Raw genomic sequence first — 19,017 nt, 5'->3', positions numbered from 1 at the left:
GACTTCCTTCCCATACGCACCAGATGTTATTTGGGTTTTCTGTGGTTTATCAAAGAGTCACAACAATTCCCATCTATCTAATCACACCGAGTCCTTTCTCAGGCTTTCAGAATAACATTCTCTCTGCTCGCCTAGAAAACAACTTGTCAGCATAGCACAGATACTATATACAAAGAAACAAGATGGAACCTCTCTGGCTCATTTCATAATTACAAAACCCATATGCCTTAAAAGATTTTAACTCAAAAACCCATCTCATCACAAAAGCTAGAATCAGTTGCGTGGCTCTTGCTTGAGTGGAGAAGAAAGCCCACTTGAAGCTGGTTATGAGAGAGATAGTCATAAAATTGTCTGTTTGAATAATAAATAATAATAATCATATGCCATCAAGTCAATTATGACTCAGGGTTTTCTAGGTAGAGAGTACTCAGAAGTGGTTTAGCATTGCCTTCTTCTGGGGTCACCCTGGGACTGTCCAGCTTGCCCAGGGCCACATGGGCTGGCTTTTGTCCTTGGAGGCACGGTGGTGAACCACAAAGCAATCAGAAAAAGAAACAACTAATGAAAATGAGAAAGAAACATCCTCTATTAGTGCAACTATGGTCTCTTTCTCTTAGTACAGAAGCTGGAAGGAATTATTGGTTAGTGCTGGATAAATAGCCCGGTCACTTAACTACAGACAACACGTGAGGTTGTAAATAAAACTCCAACATGTTGCAAGTGCTTCTTTCACAGTTAGCCACTTCATTTTTCACACATGAAAGATTTTTAATATCTTCTAGTTATTTAGTAGGTACAATGCTGTGTTTGATTATTAGGAATTAGAAAACATATGAACATTTGGAAACATATCTCAGATGTCAGCATTTGAACAGCATAATTTTTTTTCACAGAAGGATATGAAGCATGGAAAAAATTATTGTGCCATTTTGCTGTGTGTGTGTGTGTGTGGGAGAATATATTCACACATTCGTAAACACTGTAAGAGTTGATACATATCAAACATTTTGTAATGGAGTCCTCCTCAGTTAGATTGGCTGAGAGCCACTTCCTTCAGAAATGTCTTGCTACATTTACAGTGTAATATGCTCAAAAACATTGGTGATAGAATTAACCTTACAGATTGCATTAAACATATTATTAAAACAAACTGATTGAACTCTACAAATAAGGTTTTGCTCAGAACTCAGAATAAACAACATGCTTAAGTTTCAGTTAGAGAAAGATGTCCACAACCCCTTGTGGTAAGTGGTATCTTCGTCCTTCTGTGGGTTGCGGTTAGAGTTCAGTTCTTAGCCAGCCTGCTAGATTGTTCCTCTTTGTCTTTTGCAGAGCAATAAGCTCTTTCTTTTCCAGTTTCCAATAGGGTTCTGTACTATATTCGGTTGAAGGAGAAGTGAAAAGGCTGGCAGGAGACAGGTCAAATATCCATTAGAAACAGGTTACTTTGTTCTACTGTGACTGTCTCTGTCAAACAAGAACAGAGGTAATAAAAAGGAACAGCAGTCCATAGACAACGAAGCCCAGATTATATGCTTGTCTCATGATAGTGGTGCCCACTAGATACAGAAATGCATTTTGGCTTGGAATAGAAAAGTGTTGTGGCATGTTTGAGGCTAACGGATTTATTTCAAAACAGATATATTTTTTGGATTACAGTCTATTTCCTCAGTCAAGGATTTGAGCATTTGTTATATTTCTAGAACATACAGGAATTACCATTTTCTAATTTCAAAGTTGCTTTGCATAGGAAACGTTACACTATGCCTACCAATTTCAGCAAATGAAACTCTGTTTTAATTTTTTCCAATTAATTTTTTTCGTTCATTTCAAAAGAGGAAGCCTCTCATTAGACTTTTGTTCCTCAGAGGCTCTGATTTTTCTACTTGGAAAAACTGAGAATTTGTCTTTTGGGGGAACAGAAGAAAATGATTTCTCCAGATTTCTTTTCCTAGGTCTTCACATCCCTAAGAAGGGCATAACCAGTGGGAGTTGTAAAACTTTTAGCTCAACCGTATTCTGTGAAAAGCCAAAGGGGAAAATTATTGCTTATCATCTTAACTTAGATCTCAGTTACACATTGTTATACTCCTGTTTTTATGTCATGTTTGGGGTAAATTAAAAATCTCCAACTGCATGACGTACAGCAAACTGCACTTTTTTTTCCCTGCCAGAAAGTTTTTTTTTAAAAAAAAAAAAACATCCACATGGAGGTTGTGTATTTTGAATTAACTCAGCTCACTTAAAAAAAATAACAACTCCTTTTGGCATGTGTGATTCCCTGTGTTGGAGTAAATTGTGTCTTTGGGGTTTGCCAAGTTTGGGATGACAAGTTCCACAGGATACCCTGGACTTGTCTCTCCCCCTTCCCCCCTATCTGTTTCTATTTTAGCGCTGCATCACTTAAGTGCTGGAAACTGGCTCATTGCCTTGCTCGTGGTTTAGTTCTTATACATCACTGGTCCTTGTCAGCTTTTACCTTGTGTCAGAACCGTACATTGAGGCACAGGGATTGAAGACATGAGGAAAGAATAGCAAACGTAAACATCTGTGTGAGCATGTCAGATAAAAACGAACAAAGAAAAAAAGAGAGACAAAAATATTGTGGCACCTTAAAAACTGTTGTTTTAATGTGAGCTTTCATGGATCAAGTCTACATCCTCAGACATAAGAGTGAGACTATATGACTGTCATACTTATACATGGCCCCATGACCAGGTGGGGATACAAATAATGGGAAAAAAGGGCAGTGGTTAATTAGTAAAAGGACTATTAGGCTGTGAATAATATCATTTATCAGTCTACAAGGTAAACAATAGGATAATTGACACAAGTGGCAAACTGTGTGAATGAGTATAAGATTTCACTCTTCGTAATGACTTAAGGAAGGGTGCTTGTACACATGTACTTTTCTTCTCTGAATATAAATAGATAAAAACAAAGGGTTTCTAGATTAAGCTTTTATTTTTGTACACACTGTTATATGTTGACCTCCACTGCTTACCATACTTTTCGCTCCATAAGACGCACCAATTTTTAGGAGAAAAAAACAGGAAAATATAATCTGTTTTCTTTGCTCCATAAGACGCACAGACTTTCCACCCCCCTGTTTTGTGGGGGGAAAGTGCGTCTTATGGTGCGAAAAATACGGTACATACAATGCACCCAAATCTCTTCCTTCCAGTGGGATAATATAAGGAAAAAAGGAACTTGTGTCTGTTTCCTTCATTTCCATCTTATGAATATATGTAACAAAGCAAACACATGCAGTCAGACCAGTCTGGATTAAGGCCCCACATGCTTCTCCTACAGTAAATGAAAACAGACCTTGAATATATGTTTAACATGTATGCTGACTCTTAGATGACATTTAAAAAGAACTGGAGAACTTCATGAAAGGTGAAAAATTACCTTTACTTTTTACTTTGGTGTTTACTTTTCTGTTCCTTTGTGTTACTTTTTAAAAACACCTTTGCTTAGCTACTGCTGTAATATGCAATTGGGGACCAGAATTCCACTTCAATTATAGTGAAAGGAAAACATTGTAGAAGAGCCAAGTAAGCAAATTCCTTAAGCAAGCTGTCTGAAATCTGGCACATTTACTCCCTTCATTAGGGTCTGTGTGGCTCCAAATTTCACACATGTGAATACAAAACGAAAGTTTTTTTTTTTTTGATTATGTTGATGTTCAAATGCAACTCAGGGGGAGAACTGTTGATCTGAATTTAGAAACATTTATTTATTTATTTATTTATTTATTTATTTATTTATTTATTTATTTATTTATTTATTTATTTATTTATTTAACTTATATGTCACCCACTCTACCCAAAGGTCTCTGGGCAGCTTACAACAATTAAAATTCAATTAAAATACAACAAAAGATTAAATGATTAAAATACAATTAAAATTGCCATCAAAATTGCCATTTTGAAACAGTTCGTAAATTGAATTGACCAGGACCCAAGTAACTTCAGACCACCTTGGGATCCATATAAAAGTGCTGAATCGGGGATCAGTGTACAGCCCTACTTACCAATGACTATGGTCCGTAATAACAATATTCTGTCTCAAAGATCAGATGAGTACCAGTTGATGGGAAACAATAAGGTGGAGTGTTACTGCTCTCAAGTCCTGCTTAAGGGCTTTCCAGGGACATCTGCTAGGTCACTACGGTAAACAGAATGCCACACTATAAGAACTTCATGTAATCTAGTCCAATGTTTGTTAAATTCTTAAGGTATATATAGCGTTTGGCATACTAGCAAGCCTCTTGACAAGATTCTCAGGTTACCTTCTTGTCCTATTTTGAACAAGTATTAATATAACACTTGAATTTCTGTTACAGAAACAGGTTGGTATTGTTATGTGACATTATTCAAGGGTCACTCTGTTCTGTCTCCAGTTATCAAGCTGCGATAATGCATAGTAAATTCTGGAAGCTTATACAACAATGTCATTTCCTGCACATTCGTAATTGTACTGTACACTTTCACAGAGCAGCCAAAGTCACATTGTGAGATATTTTTTGCAGAGAAAGTCTCTTTGTGTCTTTGGACAGGATTTTCAGAGGCTTTGTAGGACAAACGACAGAGTCATTCTCACCTAGCCTAGCCTACTGGAGGGATTTACTGGAAAGTGTTTGAGTAGGTGTCATATTCTATTGCTTTTTACATTTTCCAGGCATTTAGGAGAGGCAACCAAAACAGCAGCACCGGATAAACAGTCATCAGATCTAATGGCATTATGACTAAGGAAATTTAATTTACTATTCTGTTATGGATTTTGATACTTCAGTTGCATTCATTTTGAAACTGGGTAGTTCGGTAAATGGCCAATGAAACACACACACACATACACACAAGGTATATGTTCTTTATTTTTTCTCATATAAATGTTCAGTAGATACCTGATACTACCATCATCTGCGTGCAACTTGATACTCTTGTTATCTCCATGGCAAAAATTGAATGGATCCTACTTAGGTTCCTGCACAAAGATAAGTTTAAAGCTTCTCTGATTCCTTTGCAATGGTGTCCAACCTTGGCCCTCCAGATGTTCTTGGACTTCAACTCCCAGAAATCCTGGCCAGCAGAGGTGGCTGGGAGCTGTAGTCTAAGAACATCTGGAGGGCCAAGGTTGGACACCACTGCTAGTGCATGTGTTAATTCCAAATCAGTTCTTTATGGTGCAATTTGACATTAAAATAAATGGTTAAAAAATAAAATAAAAATGAACGTGTTAGGGTCCATGAAGGTAATATTTACCATCATGCTGCACAATTTGAAGAAGTTCACCAAGCTGAATGAGACTGCACTCCAAAACCCCATGATGTAAACACTGAACCTAGGTTCACCTCTGTCAGGGTTTTGAATTATTTTTAAAATGTGCTAAACGTGCTTGACAAAAAAAGCAACCATGGAGCAAAAGCAAGCCAAAACCAAACCAAAAGCAAAAAAGCAAATGTGGGCCAATATCCTGTCTACTCAGGATCAGACCTAGCAAGCCTTTCCGCTTGAGTGAAATAAGCTCCTCTGTTTCCTCAGACATCCCCTACACGTGTAACTCCATGCATCTGGGCACACATGCACACAGCCCAACACAGAGTGTGTTAATCTACTGTAGGGATTTCTTTGAGCCTAGCCAGCCGACAAGGCAAGGACAGGGCAGGTTTTCACTTTGGTATTCTGATGAAGCCGCTCCACTTCTAACCCACTGATCTTCAGCCAGTGGTACACATCTACCACCAGGCACAAGATTTTTCATCACAGTTATTCAATCACAATTGCCAAGATGTTGCTCTCTCTCTCTCTGTCTTTATGTCCTCTTACAAGTGTGTTGTGCTGCCTCTCATGGACCCTTTCCTCCTCTTCACTCAGCCCTGTATCATTTTGACCCCCCTCCATTCTCAAATCTGTGTTCTGTGCTTTGTTTTGGTTTTGGGTTGCACTTATGCTGCTTTTAATGTTATGGCTTTACATTTCATTTTGCATTTAAATTGATTTCACATGTGCATTTTGTAAGCTACCTAGCATGCTATACAAATGTCATGAACGAATAAATGAACTACTTTGGGGCAAATGCCTCTCTCCCCCTCTGTTGCACATACATTTCCATCCCAGCTGGCTGTTATTAAGAACTATAACTTCCAAGAACTGGCCCCCAAGCTTTCCCTCCTTTTTCTTGTGGGTGATATTGGTTTTTTTAAAAAAGTGATAAGGCAAGAACTATCTTGCTATTGATATGTCTAAATCACTCAGGGAGTTTTATTAGACACAGAACAGAACAAAAATAGTTCATATAAATAAGCAATATGTTATCAAAGGGCCAGTAACCTAACTTGCAGAGCTATTATTATTAGTTTTAAAAATGAATCTGAAGGGGCAGATCTGCCATGAAAATAATGAAGTTTAAGCTTCAGGACCCTTAATTTTGGAGAGGCTCCAGAAGTGACTTTAGTTCACTTTTTAAAAAAATAATAATGTGGTGATTCATCATAGAACTGTTGGATATATTGCAACCTACATATGATGCCTTCAATAGATTTTGTCTGGAAGGGACCTTTCTGGACTGAGGGTGCTGTCAGTCAACTCAGCAGCAGCCAATTATTTCCAATCTACCTCAGAATTCCCCCCCTCCCATCCCTTTTTCCCCAGTCAGGATTTGGCCTGTGTTAGTTATGGAGTCTGAGGACAGTTAGAGTGAAGTATTCTGTCATGTCAGTTAGTCAGTAATGAAGCTAGTTAACCAGTTAAGCTCAGTGATGTAAAAAGTTAACATTTTTACACAATATTTTGTTTTGATATATGGAGAACTGTAAGTAAGCAGTAAGATTTTATTCTTTCTCGTAACCAGAGTCTTTGAATAAATGTATTAAGACAGTAAGTGCCAGCTGAGGTAAACTAACTAATAAGGAGTGGTCTACTGAGGGAGACTTGTAGCTCAATCTATTCTGTAGGTTCCTGCCAGAACCATTTTATCTGCTGGGTAATTAGAAGAAAGTATATTTTTAAGCCACACTCAGTTTCTCACACACTCTGCTCCAAGAGGAACAACCCCAGTGAAAAAAGATAAAAGTGGTTACTCAGACCTCACTGCTGGTTGCAAAGGGCCCCCCATAAAAGTTGAAGCTTCAGGCTCCCCAAAATGTAGGTCTGTCACTGCTGTGCTATTTATGACAGTATCGATGGTAGGAGAGGGATTTAGCTGTAAGTTTCTTGAGCCTTTAACTTTGAATATATATAAAGCAGTTGTGAACAGAGAAATTGGTAAGAGCTATTGAATATATGAGAATAATAACAAAGTGTCAAGGAACAAACAAATAAAACTGGGTCAAAAACATTGCAAACTAGGAACTATACAAATTGTTTCCAATCAAGGTTGCATTTAGAAGTCAGCACAAACCACTGAATATAAGTAAGGAATGACTCAATTGTCAGAACTGTGGGAAGAAGATCTTTTAATTTCCTGCTCATATAAACAAGGGCAGCTGACTTTGGGCGCAAACAGAGGGGCAGTTTCGTTCTTCTTGTGCATCTGACTGTGTAAACAGGACAAGGCTTTATTTTTCTCAGCCACATACTCAAATGGATTGAAAATCTGTATCTTTAGATTATTTCAAGATCAAATCCTGTCCTTTTCTACATATGGGCAGGGAAAAAATAAGATGATTTTTCTTTAGAGCCAGTAGGGGGATATGGTACCAGATGCTTTGTCAGGCTGAAAACCTTAACTCTCATTAATCTTCAGACTGGACTAATAGTATCCCACAATGCTTGTTTCTTCTCCCATTTTCACCTTAGACAGAAAAATGGATGTGCTTGTGGTTAAGGCTCTGGTTTATATCTGAAGAGATCAAAGTTTACACACCCAGCCTGCATTAGACTTCCTGGTATACTCTGGTGAGTCTATTCAATATGTATATTTCATAACATAACAGCAGTTATGAATAATATTTTTAACCTTCCATGCCTCTTTCTCTTTTCAGCATTCAGCTTTTTAGATACAGATTTCAGACTAGAACTAGTATGGTTGACTTGTGACCATAACAGCAGTACTATCACTGTGACAGATTCTTACCATGTTACTTTCTGTTCCTTCAGAAGCTCAGAGAGGCATTATATTACAGCTGCTGTATAGCAAAAATTGCACTGTTCTATGGCATCATTACTAATAATTAAATTATAGTATTAGCAGCTTTTCCTCTGCTTTATTTTGTTGCAAGCTATCTCCTCATTACAGTGTTTTTATGCACTTTTTGAAAGGGTGACATCTCTGAAGAGGTGAGCCTACTGTATCCTTGAAGGCTGTCCGTGGAAACTGGTCCTGTGAAAAGCAGATGCTCTCTGCTTTAGATAGTCAACCTACAGGCAGTAGGAGGTGACAGGATCAGGAATGGAGGAGACAAAGCTGGTGTGCTCCATTTTGTGTGTTGGTGCAGCACACTGTCAAGCATCAACAAATGAGAAGATGGGCTTCAGAGGAAAATTGTGAAGTGCGGGGGGAACGCCTAGACAGTTACTGTATATCCCATACATGCTTGCCTGTTTCTCTTTGTACAGTAACAACACAAAAAGCAACTGACATGCAGTTTCTCCGACCAGCATCTCTGCTGAATAGGTAATATGTAATGAATTATATGGTCACATTATGGGCTACATGGACATCATTATTACTCTTTCTAGCATTCAAGTGCCCCTTTCAGCCTTTAGTTAATTATCAAAATGTGCACTTCGTGAACTAATGATCATCTTCATAGGTCTATGTATTGGTGAATTGAGGATGCTGTTAATGAGATAATGTACAATAGCTAATTAATAGGTTTTTTACCTGGTTTGAAAATGACAAATTCTTTATTTGATTAATAATGATTCAGATTCAAAGAAAATATAATATAAATGCTTTAAAAACTAACAGAATATGCTGCTGTGACTCATGTGTACTTAGGGGGGGAAACTATGCTAGTGTAAGCCAAATTAGCAAATGTGCATTATTTTGCGCTCAATACCAGAGGTGGGTTAGGGAAGATGGAATATATTGTTGAGATACATCTCCCATAATCTCTGGGCAGGCTTGCTGAGGCATATGACCTCTGGAAGCTAAGACCGAGTCCTTTAGAGCAGTGGTCCCCAACCTTGGGCCTCCAGATATTCTTGGACTTCAACTCCCAGAAATCCTGGCCAGCAGAGGTGATGGTGAAGGCTTCTGGGAGTTGTAGTCCAAAAACATCTAAAGCAGTGGTTCCCAGCCTTGGGTAGCCCAGTGTTCTCAGACTGTTAACTCCCAGAAATTCCAGCCAGCAGAGCTGGTGGTGAAGGCTTCCGGGTACCGCAGTCCAAGAACATCTGGGTTACCCAAGGGTTGCAACCACTGATCTAGAGCAGTGGTTCTTTACCTTTGTTACTCAGATGCTTTTGAACTGCAACTCCCAGAAACCCCAGTCAGCACAGCTGGTGGTGAAGGCTTCTGGGCGTTGCAGTCCAAAACTCCTGAGTAACCCAAGGTTAAGAACCAGTGATCTAGAGGATAACAGTTTCTGTAGCTCTGTTCTATATAAATAATTGTCAAACTGGATATTAAAGAAAGTGTGTATTTCCTGTAATTTAGCCTTCCTTTCCTTCGACAATGCCATTTCCTCAGAAATAACTCTTGACAGATTTGTGAATTAAACCAGCGTTTTCTTTCCAGTGACCAATCATAAAACAAAGCTTGCTGGAATGCCCTATGGCAAATGGACTTATTTCATCACTTAAGGGAGCACCAGTTGAAGTGAGATGCAAACCATATCATCCCGTCTGACCTCCAGACTTACTATCAGTTTCTTCCCACTTTTATTTTCATTATGATAGGTTGGGCCATACAGCAAAATAAATAAGGTGTATAGCGTAGCATGGACATGGGTGGCCATCTCTATGGCGGGGCAATGCTTCCAATACTGTTGCAGCACTGCACATCATGTGACTTTATGATATCATAACTGTTTGCATGTCCAATCGAGCACTTGAAAATGGTAGTCTGCAACTACAATTCCAAGAATCCCCCAGCCAGTAAGACTATTAAGATTATGCTTTTCCAAGGTGCTGGGCTAATTGACGGATATCTCCATTGACTGACAGATGAGATGGAAATCTATAAACCAAAAGAATTCAGATGAGTTTTTATTGGTTTGCTGCTTGGTTTATTTTATTATGATATGCTTCGTTGAAAGAACAAAACAAAGCTTGGAACCCAGGGTGGTGTGGACGGGGAAAAAATCTAGCAGAGATTTACAAAACATTTGCATATGCCTCTATTTGGGCTTATTAAGCTAATACTCTTAGGCAAAACAGGCCTTTCTTTGATGCCTAGGAGATGGCAGAAGGCATTTTACCAGCCAATTTGTCTGCAGTCTGTTCAGCACCTGTTGAGCTGGCAATGGGAAGCAGAAGCCATGCCTCTGATTCTTGGCAAAGCAACCTTTTCTAGTGAAGCCTTGCCAGTGGTAGCAGAATGACAGTAGTTGGCTAGTAGGAATGTGGCACCACCACTGAACCAGGGTTGAAACAAGGGGAAAAACAAATTTCTTCATCAAAATACCTTTTCTTGGAGAGAAAGAACAGTTCACTCTATATTAGGCTCACCTCCTGATGATGCTATGTTGTTCCAACAGACCCTCCTGATACAAGAAACCAGGATTAATGTTCTCCTCTGGGAATGCCACTGCTCTGTTGAAATAACTTAAAACAAATTATTATCCCTTCTTTCTTTCTTTTTTAAAGTCACCTGCAGTTATGGCTGTGTTGGGTATAAAATATAGGCAAAGCTAATTTTCAAACAATTCACTCTCTGTATGAGATAATAAATAAAACCGAGCTGCAACAGTAATGAATTCTCAAAAGAGCAAAGAACATTAAATAAAATGCAGCCAAGAGGCTTAACAAAGAGGGGAGGGGAAGGTTTCAAAGGAGAGTCTTTGGGGTCTGTTATAAGTATATTAAGGATCTTGGAAAAGGGGGGGGGGATGTTGGTTGTTGTTTTTTTGGGAGGGAGGCTAAATTTCCCAAAGCCTCCACAAGCCAGCAAATGTTGCCCCCCCCCCCCAAAATTTTCATATCACCCCGGAACGAAAATAATGGCAGAGTATGTATTTTTACATCAGCATACTAGTGACAGTAAATACCAAAGCTTCATATGACTTCTTCCAGCAGCTTCCAAGAGCATTGGGGAAGCAGTTGACCCTATGAGATGGTATCCCCAAGCTGTACCATCTGGGATCGGTCATCAAGAAAGGACTGGAATCACTGAAGTACAGAGCCCCCCAATCCCTACGCTCTATAGTTGTTCCAGAAGGATGCTGTGGTTCATAGTATCAAAGACCCAGGAGGACCAGCAGGGTTACACTCACCTGACTGCCTCCCTTGGGAGACTGTCTTGCAGGGTGACCAGTGTTGTATCAGTACCATGTTGTGGCCTGAACAGAAATGGATCCAGACTCTCCAGTTTTCCCCCAGAATGCCTGCAATCTGCCAACAACCACTCTCTCAGTCAACTTGCCCAAGAAAGGAATATGTGAGATGGGTCTGTTGTTGTTTAAATCATCCTTCACCAAATCGATTTTCTTAAGAATGGGCTGTATTTTGGTTTCTTTTAGATAGGAGGACATAACTGAAGCTAGCATACCTTAAGTTAAACTGGACAACGTGTTTAGCACTTTTTAAAATCAAGTAATAAAAGACATTTGTTTATCACATTGTAAAATTTTCTTCACCTGTGCCTCTTCTGAGAGTGTTTTGTTTCCTGACTGGCTGTTAGAAAGTAAACACGGGCTTAATCTGCAAATTTGATAGCAGAAGCATGTTATCTGCAAGGAAATGCCATTGTGGGAGGGAAAACACATTGGTGTTCTTTTGTTGTTTGAGTACAGTTGTCTGAAAAATAAGGGTGCAAGGCCAGTTTTTCAACTTCAGTTATTTTTTAAAAAGCTGTAACAGACAGCTTTTGCGTTGGCTCCCATCTTTAACCCATGTGCTGCCCAGACACTCCCACTACTCCACTCCTGCTTTTAGGTTCCAAACTCAGACCTTCTCTGAATGACATCCTCTGGTTCTCAAGCAGAGAACTTGGGGGCCAGTTCTTATATAATGGTTGGTCCTGTCAACTGTTGAAATCAGTGACAGCTAAACTAAGGCTGTACTGTGCCCAAAGTAAAATGCATGTTAAGTTCATGTTACTATGTTAAATGTGATCAAATCAGAACCAATTTACAGTGACCCTAATAGAGCTTTCAAGGTAATTGTTATAATTAAGGAGTGGCTTTACCAGTTGGTTACCCCCATGCGTTTCCTTGGTTGATCTAAAGTGAGGCTTCCTGAATCCTAGTCCCTTGCTCTTTCCACTACACACTGCTCTGGGTGTCCCTGTTGGATTATAGCCTAATCCTTAAAGTGTCAATACAGAAGTAATCCTCACAGATTTTACTGAGGCACAGTACATAGGATTTCTGCCTTAAGCATGAAATAAGTAACCTTTGCAAGTTGCCAATAATTTTTCTATGTATTATTGAGTGTTTCTAAAGATGAATGCAAAGGCTGAGTTAAGACATATCTTTTAAAAAATAGTTTATCTACCATGTTCTGTATGCTTACGATGTGCAAGGTACATGTCCGCTCCTTCAGATACAGTGGTGCCTCGCATAGCGACAATAATCGATGCAGCAAAAATCGCTGCAAAGCGATTTCATTGCTATGCGATATTAAAAAGCCCATAGGAATGCATTGAAACCCCTTCAGTGCATTCCTATGGGCTTCAGACTCACCTTTAAGCAAAAATCCTCCATACAGCGGCCATTTTCGTTGGCCGGTAAGCAAGGAATCCGTCCCAGAAAACAGCGGGCGGCCATTTTTTTACCCAGCGGCCATTTTGGAACCGCCGATCAGCTGTTAAAAAATCATTGCTTTGCGATGATCAGTAAGCGAAACAGGGTACCGATCATCGCAAAGCGATTTTTCCCCATAGGGAACATCGCAAAGCGATCGCAAAAGCGATCGCGAAAAGTTAATCAGTATGGAATTTCGTCGTTAAACGGGGCACCCATTAAGCGAGGCACCACTGTATTTGTAGAAATAAAATTTGAATTCATGTTCATCTGCATACTTTGATTGCCATATAGACCTTACTTCTTTTTCCTCTAGGAGGAAAGCAGCTGAGTGAACACCATGGAGGACTGCCTTCATACTTCTTCTGAAAATCTTTCCAAACTGGTCAGCTGGGCCCACAGTCATGGGACGATTTGCAGCCTCATTCCAAACCTCAAACACCTCCTTTCAGAGGGTTCCCACGGCAACTTGACAGCCATGTGGGGCTGTAGTGCAGGCCATGCCTACCACTGGCCACTGACAGCAACTTGTAGGACAGGCCCTCAGGAAAGAGTCTGTTTTCAAGACAATAGGAGCTTCAACTCAGACAGTCCTAGCATTATAGGTGTCTCCTCAGACACACAGACAAGCCCAGTGGAACGATACTCTGGGAGGACAGGGAAAGCAAAACTAGACTGCAACCGAACCAGAGATTCCTGCGATTTCTCCTACTGCAGTGAGCCTTCAGAACTGGATGAAGCTGTAGAGGAATACGAAGATGAAGCAACTCTTTTTGACATGGTCTGTGAGTCCTCAGTGACTGATGAAGATAGTGATTTTGAACCTCATCCTCAAAGATCTCAAACCAATTCTCGCAAAAGACCAGGCCCAGGTCTCTCTTCTTCATTACATCCAGGGTCCCGTTCTCAGAGCCTTGATGGAAGCAGCAATGAAGTGTTAGTCAAAAAAATCAAGCAAGAACTGCCGGAGGATTATTACATCGTGGCTAATGCAGAAATCACAGGTGGCATTGATGGACCTGCCTTATCCTTGACCCAGATGTCCAAACCAAAAGCTCATCCCGGAGCCCCCTACTCTGTGGCACTGAAGCCCAGTCCTCATGCTTCCCCTTCACTCAGCACGGAACGGGATTTACAAAACGTGCCCGTCTCTTCCCCAGTCCTATCAAGGCCAGTTTCTCAGAAGCCTTCCAAAGGGAACCTGGCTTCTCCAAGCAGAGGGCCTGGGAGCACCCCAGCTGCCAATCCTCAGGCAGCCCTCCAGATGCCCGCCAGCACCTCCACTGCTGGGAAGCCTATCAGCATTCCTTTATCGGCCTTGCAGCTCCCCGGGCAAGACGAGCAAGCAGCCTTGGAAGACGTTCTCCAGCCTGTGCCAAATCAAATTCCCAGCGAGGTAGCCTTGTCTCCTTCAGTTAGTACGGAGCCTGAAGTTAGCTCAAGCCAGCAGCAGCCAAGTGCTGCTCCTGCCATGACCACTGAGCCGTCTGCACAGACAGTACCAGGTACGGGCACTTTGAATGCTTTTCACGATACTGTGCTATGGGGCATGTTTTTAAGCGTTGTTTTTGTTTTTGATTCATGGGATACTCTGAAGATCAAAGTTTTAAGTCAGATACACACAACTGCAGAGTGGCAGCTGGCAAGGGGGACTAGATTTGGAGGCAGGATGGCTAATACAAAGGTAGTTCATAAAGAAGCCTTTAAAGAGGATGTTTACCCTTGAACTTGCCATGAAGTTCAAGATAGGTGAGGAACAGACGGAAGAGACACTCCACAATTGCTGTTGAAAACATATCAATGTGGCAGAGTCTGAGGCAGTTGTTTTATATTTGTAAAATCAGATTTCAAAGGAACCATGCAGCTTAAGTCCTGAAGAGCAGTCACTAAAGAAAGCAAATTAAGTTACCATATTTTTCTGTGTATAAGACGAGACTTTTTACTTAAATAATTGGACCAAAAATTGAGTGTCGTTTTATAAAGGGCAGGCAGCTGCTTTCCCTGCCTTTTGCGAAACTACAGAGTAAAGCAGCCGTGAAAGGGCATCAGGATCAAAGGGGCGTGCAGGCGCACTGCCCTTTCATGCCTGCATTAGCCATTACCTAAGCTCAGCAGGGCTTAGAAAGTTGGAAAGGCAGCCGGGAAAGGGTGCGAGGATCAAAGGGGCACGCACTGCCCTCAAAATTTCTAATTTGGGTGTTAGAAAAGGGGTGGTGTCATACTGTGGGTCATCTTGTAAATGGAAAATTATGGTACCTATCTCTAGAGAGAAGATTATGCTGTGACATTAAGGATTTCCCTATTTTATTCATGAGCTACCTCTAACTTTCCAACTTTCAAAATCTAGGATGCAGCCACACATGGACTACTGTGTACAGTTCTGGTTGCCAAACCTCAAACAGTACATCATAGAGCTTGAAAAAGGTGAAGAAGAAGATAGCTCAAATGATCACGGGCTGAAGCTATATCCCTCTGTCGTTCTAACAATGTCATTTTAACAATGGAGGCTAAGAAACAAAGGTGAATTAAGGTTAAACAGGATGCACAGAATTGCTTTCTGTGAAAAAAGTTCTTTTTTTAAAAAAATCACTCTGTCATAATATTGACATGGGGTTATTTCAGTGGTCGGAAATGGCTTATCCAGACAGCACATTAGTAAAAATTATGTGTTATGATTTGTTGCTTTCAAGAGAATAGACTTGTTCTCTGATGGCCAGGAACTCACTGTGCTGAGCAAACCCCCACATTCTTCTGTCTAGCGGAGAGATGGCCCCACGTCCAGTACAGTAAACAGAATGGTTCCCACGACTCTGCTGTGGCTTTCTACCTGCAGACCAGTTTTTCCTCCAAAAATAGATCTTGATCATGATGGGGTTTATTTACCTGAAAAATGAACTTAAACTATACACTGGCTTCCAGGGAGTGGGCAAGTTGGTGAGCTGCACCCTCTGGGGGTGGAAGCTTGTTTCTTTTAATCAAGGGAGAAAATAATGGCCAACAGGTTGGAGATTCAGCAGAGGATGTAGTTTGATCTTCTCAGCGAAGGAATTCTCAACTTGGCCTAAAGTATACTTGCTTGACTTGCTGCTGCTTATATACTGACTGACAAGTTGTTTTCGACTCAAGATGACACCTTTCCAGGCATTTCTAGATATAGAATATACAGAAGTGCTTTACCATTCACTTCTATTGGGAGCACTTCTGGGACTGTGCAGCTTCCCCAAGGCCACACAGGCCGGCTCTTGGGAGGTACAGTGGGGGATTAAACCCCTAACATCTGGCTTTGCAGCCAGTGCCTAACTTAGTGAGCTATTCAGCTGACCATTGATTGTCTTACAGTCAAGTTTAAAAAAAAAAAAAAAAGCTTATATGTCTTTAAAGACCTGAACTGAGCCCCCACTCCCTGCTAACTAATTCTGCTGTAGGAACTTGTCAGTAAATAATTTTGCAATACATTTATTATAGCACTTGGATTTGCATCTGGTTGAGGGTTTCTTCAGGATTAGAGCAGGGCTGTAAGAAATGTAAATTTATGCAGAATTCTTTTTCTGAGGGATTTACTGTAGCTCCTGAATTGTATGTTTCTAAAAGATTAGTTGTCTGGAATTTATGCAGGATTCTTTCCCCTGGGGTTTAGCTCCTAAACTGTATGTTTCTAAGGATTACCCTTCTGGAATTTACTTCTTTTTGCTGTGCCCTTGCTTTGGCTTCAGTTTTGTTTTGACATAGGTAGATCTCAGTATGCCAAGACAGTGAATGGAAATGGCCAAAATCCAGTTGGGGATTTATACCGGCGTAGATAGCAATTGTTCACATCATGAAAGCATGTTGCCACTAATGAATAAGTTTGCTACTTGCATTCCTACTCATGTGCCAATCTCACGACTGGAATATAAACAGGAATGCAAGCAGCAACTTGTTCCTTAGCAACAATTTACCACTCCAAATCAAGTGACCAAAGTGGTGTAAATTGCCGGAAGGATTCTGCTCTGCAAGTCTCATATTTAATTGCATCATGTTTCCACAGAATAGCTGTTCAGTGCTCTGATGTGAAGGGACTCACAATGTCACTGTGGAATGAAGTGGTTTCTCTTGAGGTGGAGTATGTGAGGAAATTTAGTATAGCTTAATTAAAATAAACTTCCTCTAATTATGCAATGAATAAAAACAATTCAGGCAGGAATCTATAGAGCAGATTGGTTTCAGATCTCCCTCAGTAGACAACCCCTTATTTGTTAGTTTACCTCAATTGGCACTTATTGTCTCAACATATTCACTCAGAGACTCTAGTAATGAGAAAAAAATAAAATGTTTCCATTTTACTTAGTTCTTCACAGGTATAAACAAACATCATGTTCTGTAAAAATGTTACCTTGTTACCTCACTGAGTTTAACTGGTTAACTAGTTTCATTACTGACTAACTGACTGGTTACACAGCTGACAGAACACATAACTCTAACTGTCCACTTCTGACAGACTCGTTGCTAATACTGACAGAACCGGGGGGGGGGGGGCTGAGGTAAAAAGGAAACAATTAGCTGTTACTGAGTTGACTGACATTCACCCCAATCCAGAAAAGTCCCTCTCAGGTAAAAGCACCTTACTATGTCCCGTCTGAATGTGTTTTACTAGATGCAAACAAGCAGGGGTGAGAGAAGGTCATCACCTCTAGTTCTGTTCTGTGGAGACAGTTTTCCTGTTGGCTTTGGCACTGCCCACCAGCCCACAGCCCACAAATTATTTCCTCTGAAGGAATGCATCCCTCCGTCTCTCAGAAAATGTTTGCTGGTTTTGGTTTAAAGTTCACGTCAGCCTGCAGGTTACCCTGTGTTGTGATGAACTGCAGCCTGGCAGCAGCATTTCATGACTGCTATGATCCAAACCATTTAACATCCTGTCTGTGTAAGTGCTGGAGATACAACAAAGGGGGGGGGGTTAGCCCTATTATATACTGTAACAACAAGCGCTAACACTAGAGTACAGTATTTTTACACATAAATCCCAAGCTGATGTTCCCTTTTTAGGTGTTTGTCCTGGAGGATCTAGGACTTGAGCTAGTAGCCATGTCACAGACTAAAGTGGTCAAAAGGGCAGAATTCTCTCAGCAATAAGGATTTTGTTGTTACTGATTTAAAGCACTTGGAATTTTTTTTCCACCATGACTCTCAAAAGCGGAAGTCCAGAAAATAAATTTTTCTAAGTTCTAGTTTTGGGTGGCTCTCTGTAGCAAATCTGTTTCCCGCAGTTTTTTGTGAACTGTTTCAGTAGATTTAATATAATGTTTTCTGCCACCTCTTTAATTTTGGAAAATATAGGAATGGAAGTGTTTTTGTGTTTTGGCTCCTACTGTTGGAATTGAAACTTGATTTTGAAACCATTTGAATGCATCTCATCACCTTTTGGGAGTTTAAAATACTGCGTCCTCCTGTTGTATGAAGAAAATTACTACAGCTTGAAAAATGTGATTTACAAACAAGAGGTTGACTTACTGATGCGCAAAAGAAAACATTTCTGTAGAGTACTTGTTTTCGCATTTGGCTTCAAAGCTTAAAATATGTTGAACAAAAAGAAAATAGTTTTAGGTGGTTCATTATTTTATATGGGTTTTGGATTCTTTAATAGCAAAAGAAGGTTTATTCATCCCAAATGGAGATTTGGCTAGCCAGATTCCATTATGAACCTTTTAAACAAAATCTTACTGTTCACCAGTTTTATAACCTTGGTTATCTCCATCATTATGCAGTAAAACGTGGGTTAAACTTAAAAACATATCAAGATTATATTCTTTGCAATTCTCTCTGTTCAAAATGCTTCAATCACTTGGGAATGCTTAGGTCTCCTTGAATTTTCTGCAGATATTAACCAAAGGCAAGTGTTGCAGACTTTAATGGAAGAGGCAAGATTCTTTAGTAGTGTTTACAAGGCTTCGTTTTGGTATATTCAGAGTTAAATTATGGTGGTGGTGGAGATATGTGTATAAAGAACAGTTTTCAGAATTACTTTCCTCTTTTAACACTTCATAATGCTATCAACTCTTTGACATACATTACCCATTCTTCTAAAACACCGTGGTTTGTGTGTGGTTTGTGGGCCCACATAATATTCCACAATAATGCATGTGCAGAGTTTGTGGAACTTCTGACATGACTAGAGGTATGGCAGT

The 19,017-nt window shown here is 40.2% G+C and overlaps 1 protein-coding gene and 1 long non-coding RNA gene across 3 annotated transcripts in view; one reads left to right on the top strand and one right to left on the bottom strand.

Moving 5' to 3' along the window:
- Nucleotides 1–19,017, top strand: part of LOC110077722 (uncharacterized protein KIAA1958) — a 72,673-nt gene that overhangs the window by 29,106 nt on the left and 24,550 nt on the right. The window contains exons 1-2 of one of the 2 annotated variants that reach the window (XM_078384870.1): nt 8,542–8,619; nt 13,170–14,358. In XM_078384870.1, the coding sequence (XP_078240996.1) occupies nt 13,194–14,358 (1,165 nt within the window). In that variant the 5' untranslated portion in view covers nt 8,542–8,619; nt 13,170–13,193. Of the gene's footprint in view, nt 1–8,541; nt 8,620–13,169; nt 14,359–19,017 lie in introns of those variants that run through there. The other variant, XM_020791089.3, reaches the window with a different exon arrangement.
- Nucleotides 644–13,121, bottom strand: LOC144586532 (uncharacterized). The gene is made up of 3 exons (XR_013541402.1): nt 10,620–13,121; nt 4,037–4,170; nt 644–1,405 (listed from the first exon to the last, which is right to left on the bottom strand). It is a non-coding gene; the product is annotated as an uncharacterized LOC144586532 (long non-coding RNA).

The sequence above is a fragment of the Pogona vitticeps genome, chromosome 2 (genome assembly GCF_051106095.1).
Source record: "Pogona vitticeps strain Pit_001003342236 chromosome 2, PviZW2.1, whole genome shotgun sequence".
NCBI classification, from domain to species: Eukaryota; Metazoa; Chordata; class Lepidosauria; order Squamata; family Agamidae; genus Pogona; species Pogona vitticeps.
The sequence above is the reverse complement of the archived record's forward strand: the minus strand, read 5'-3'. Positions and strand labels throughout refer to the sequence as shown.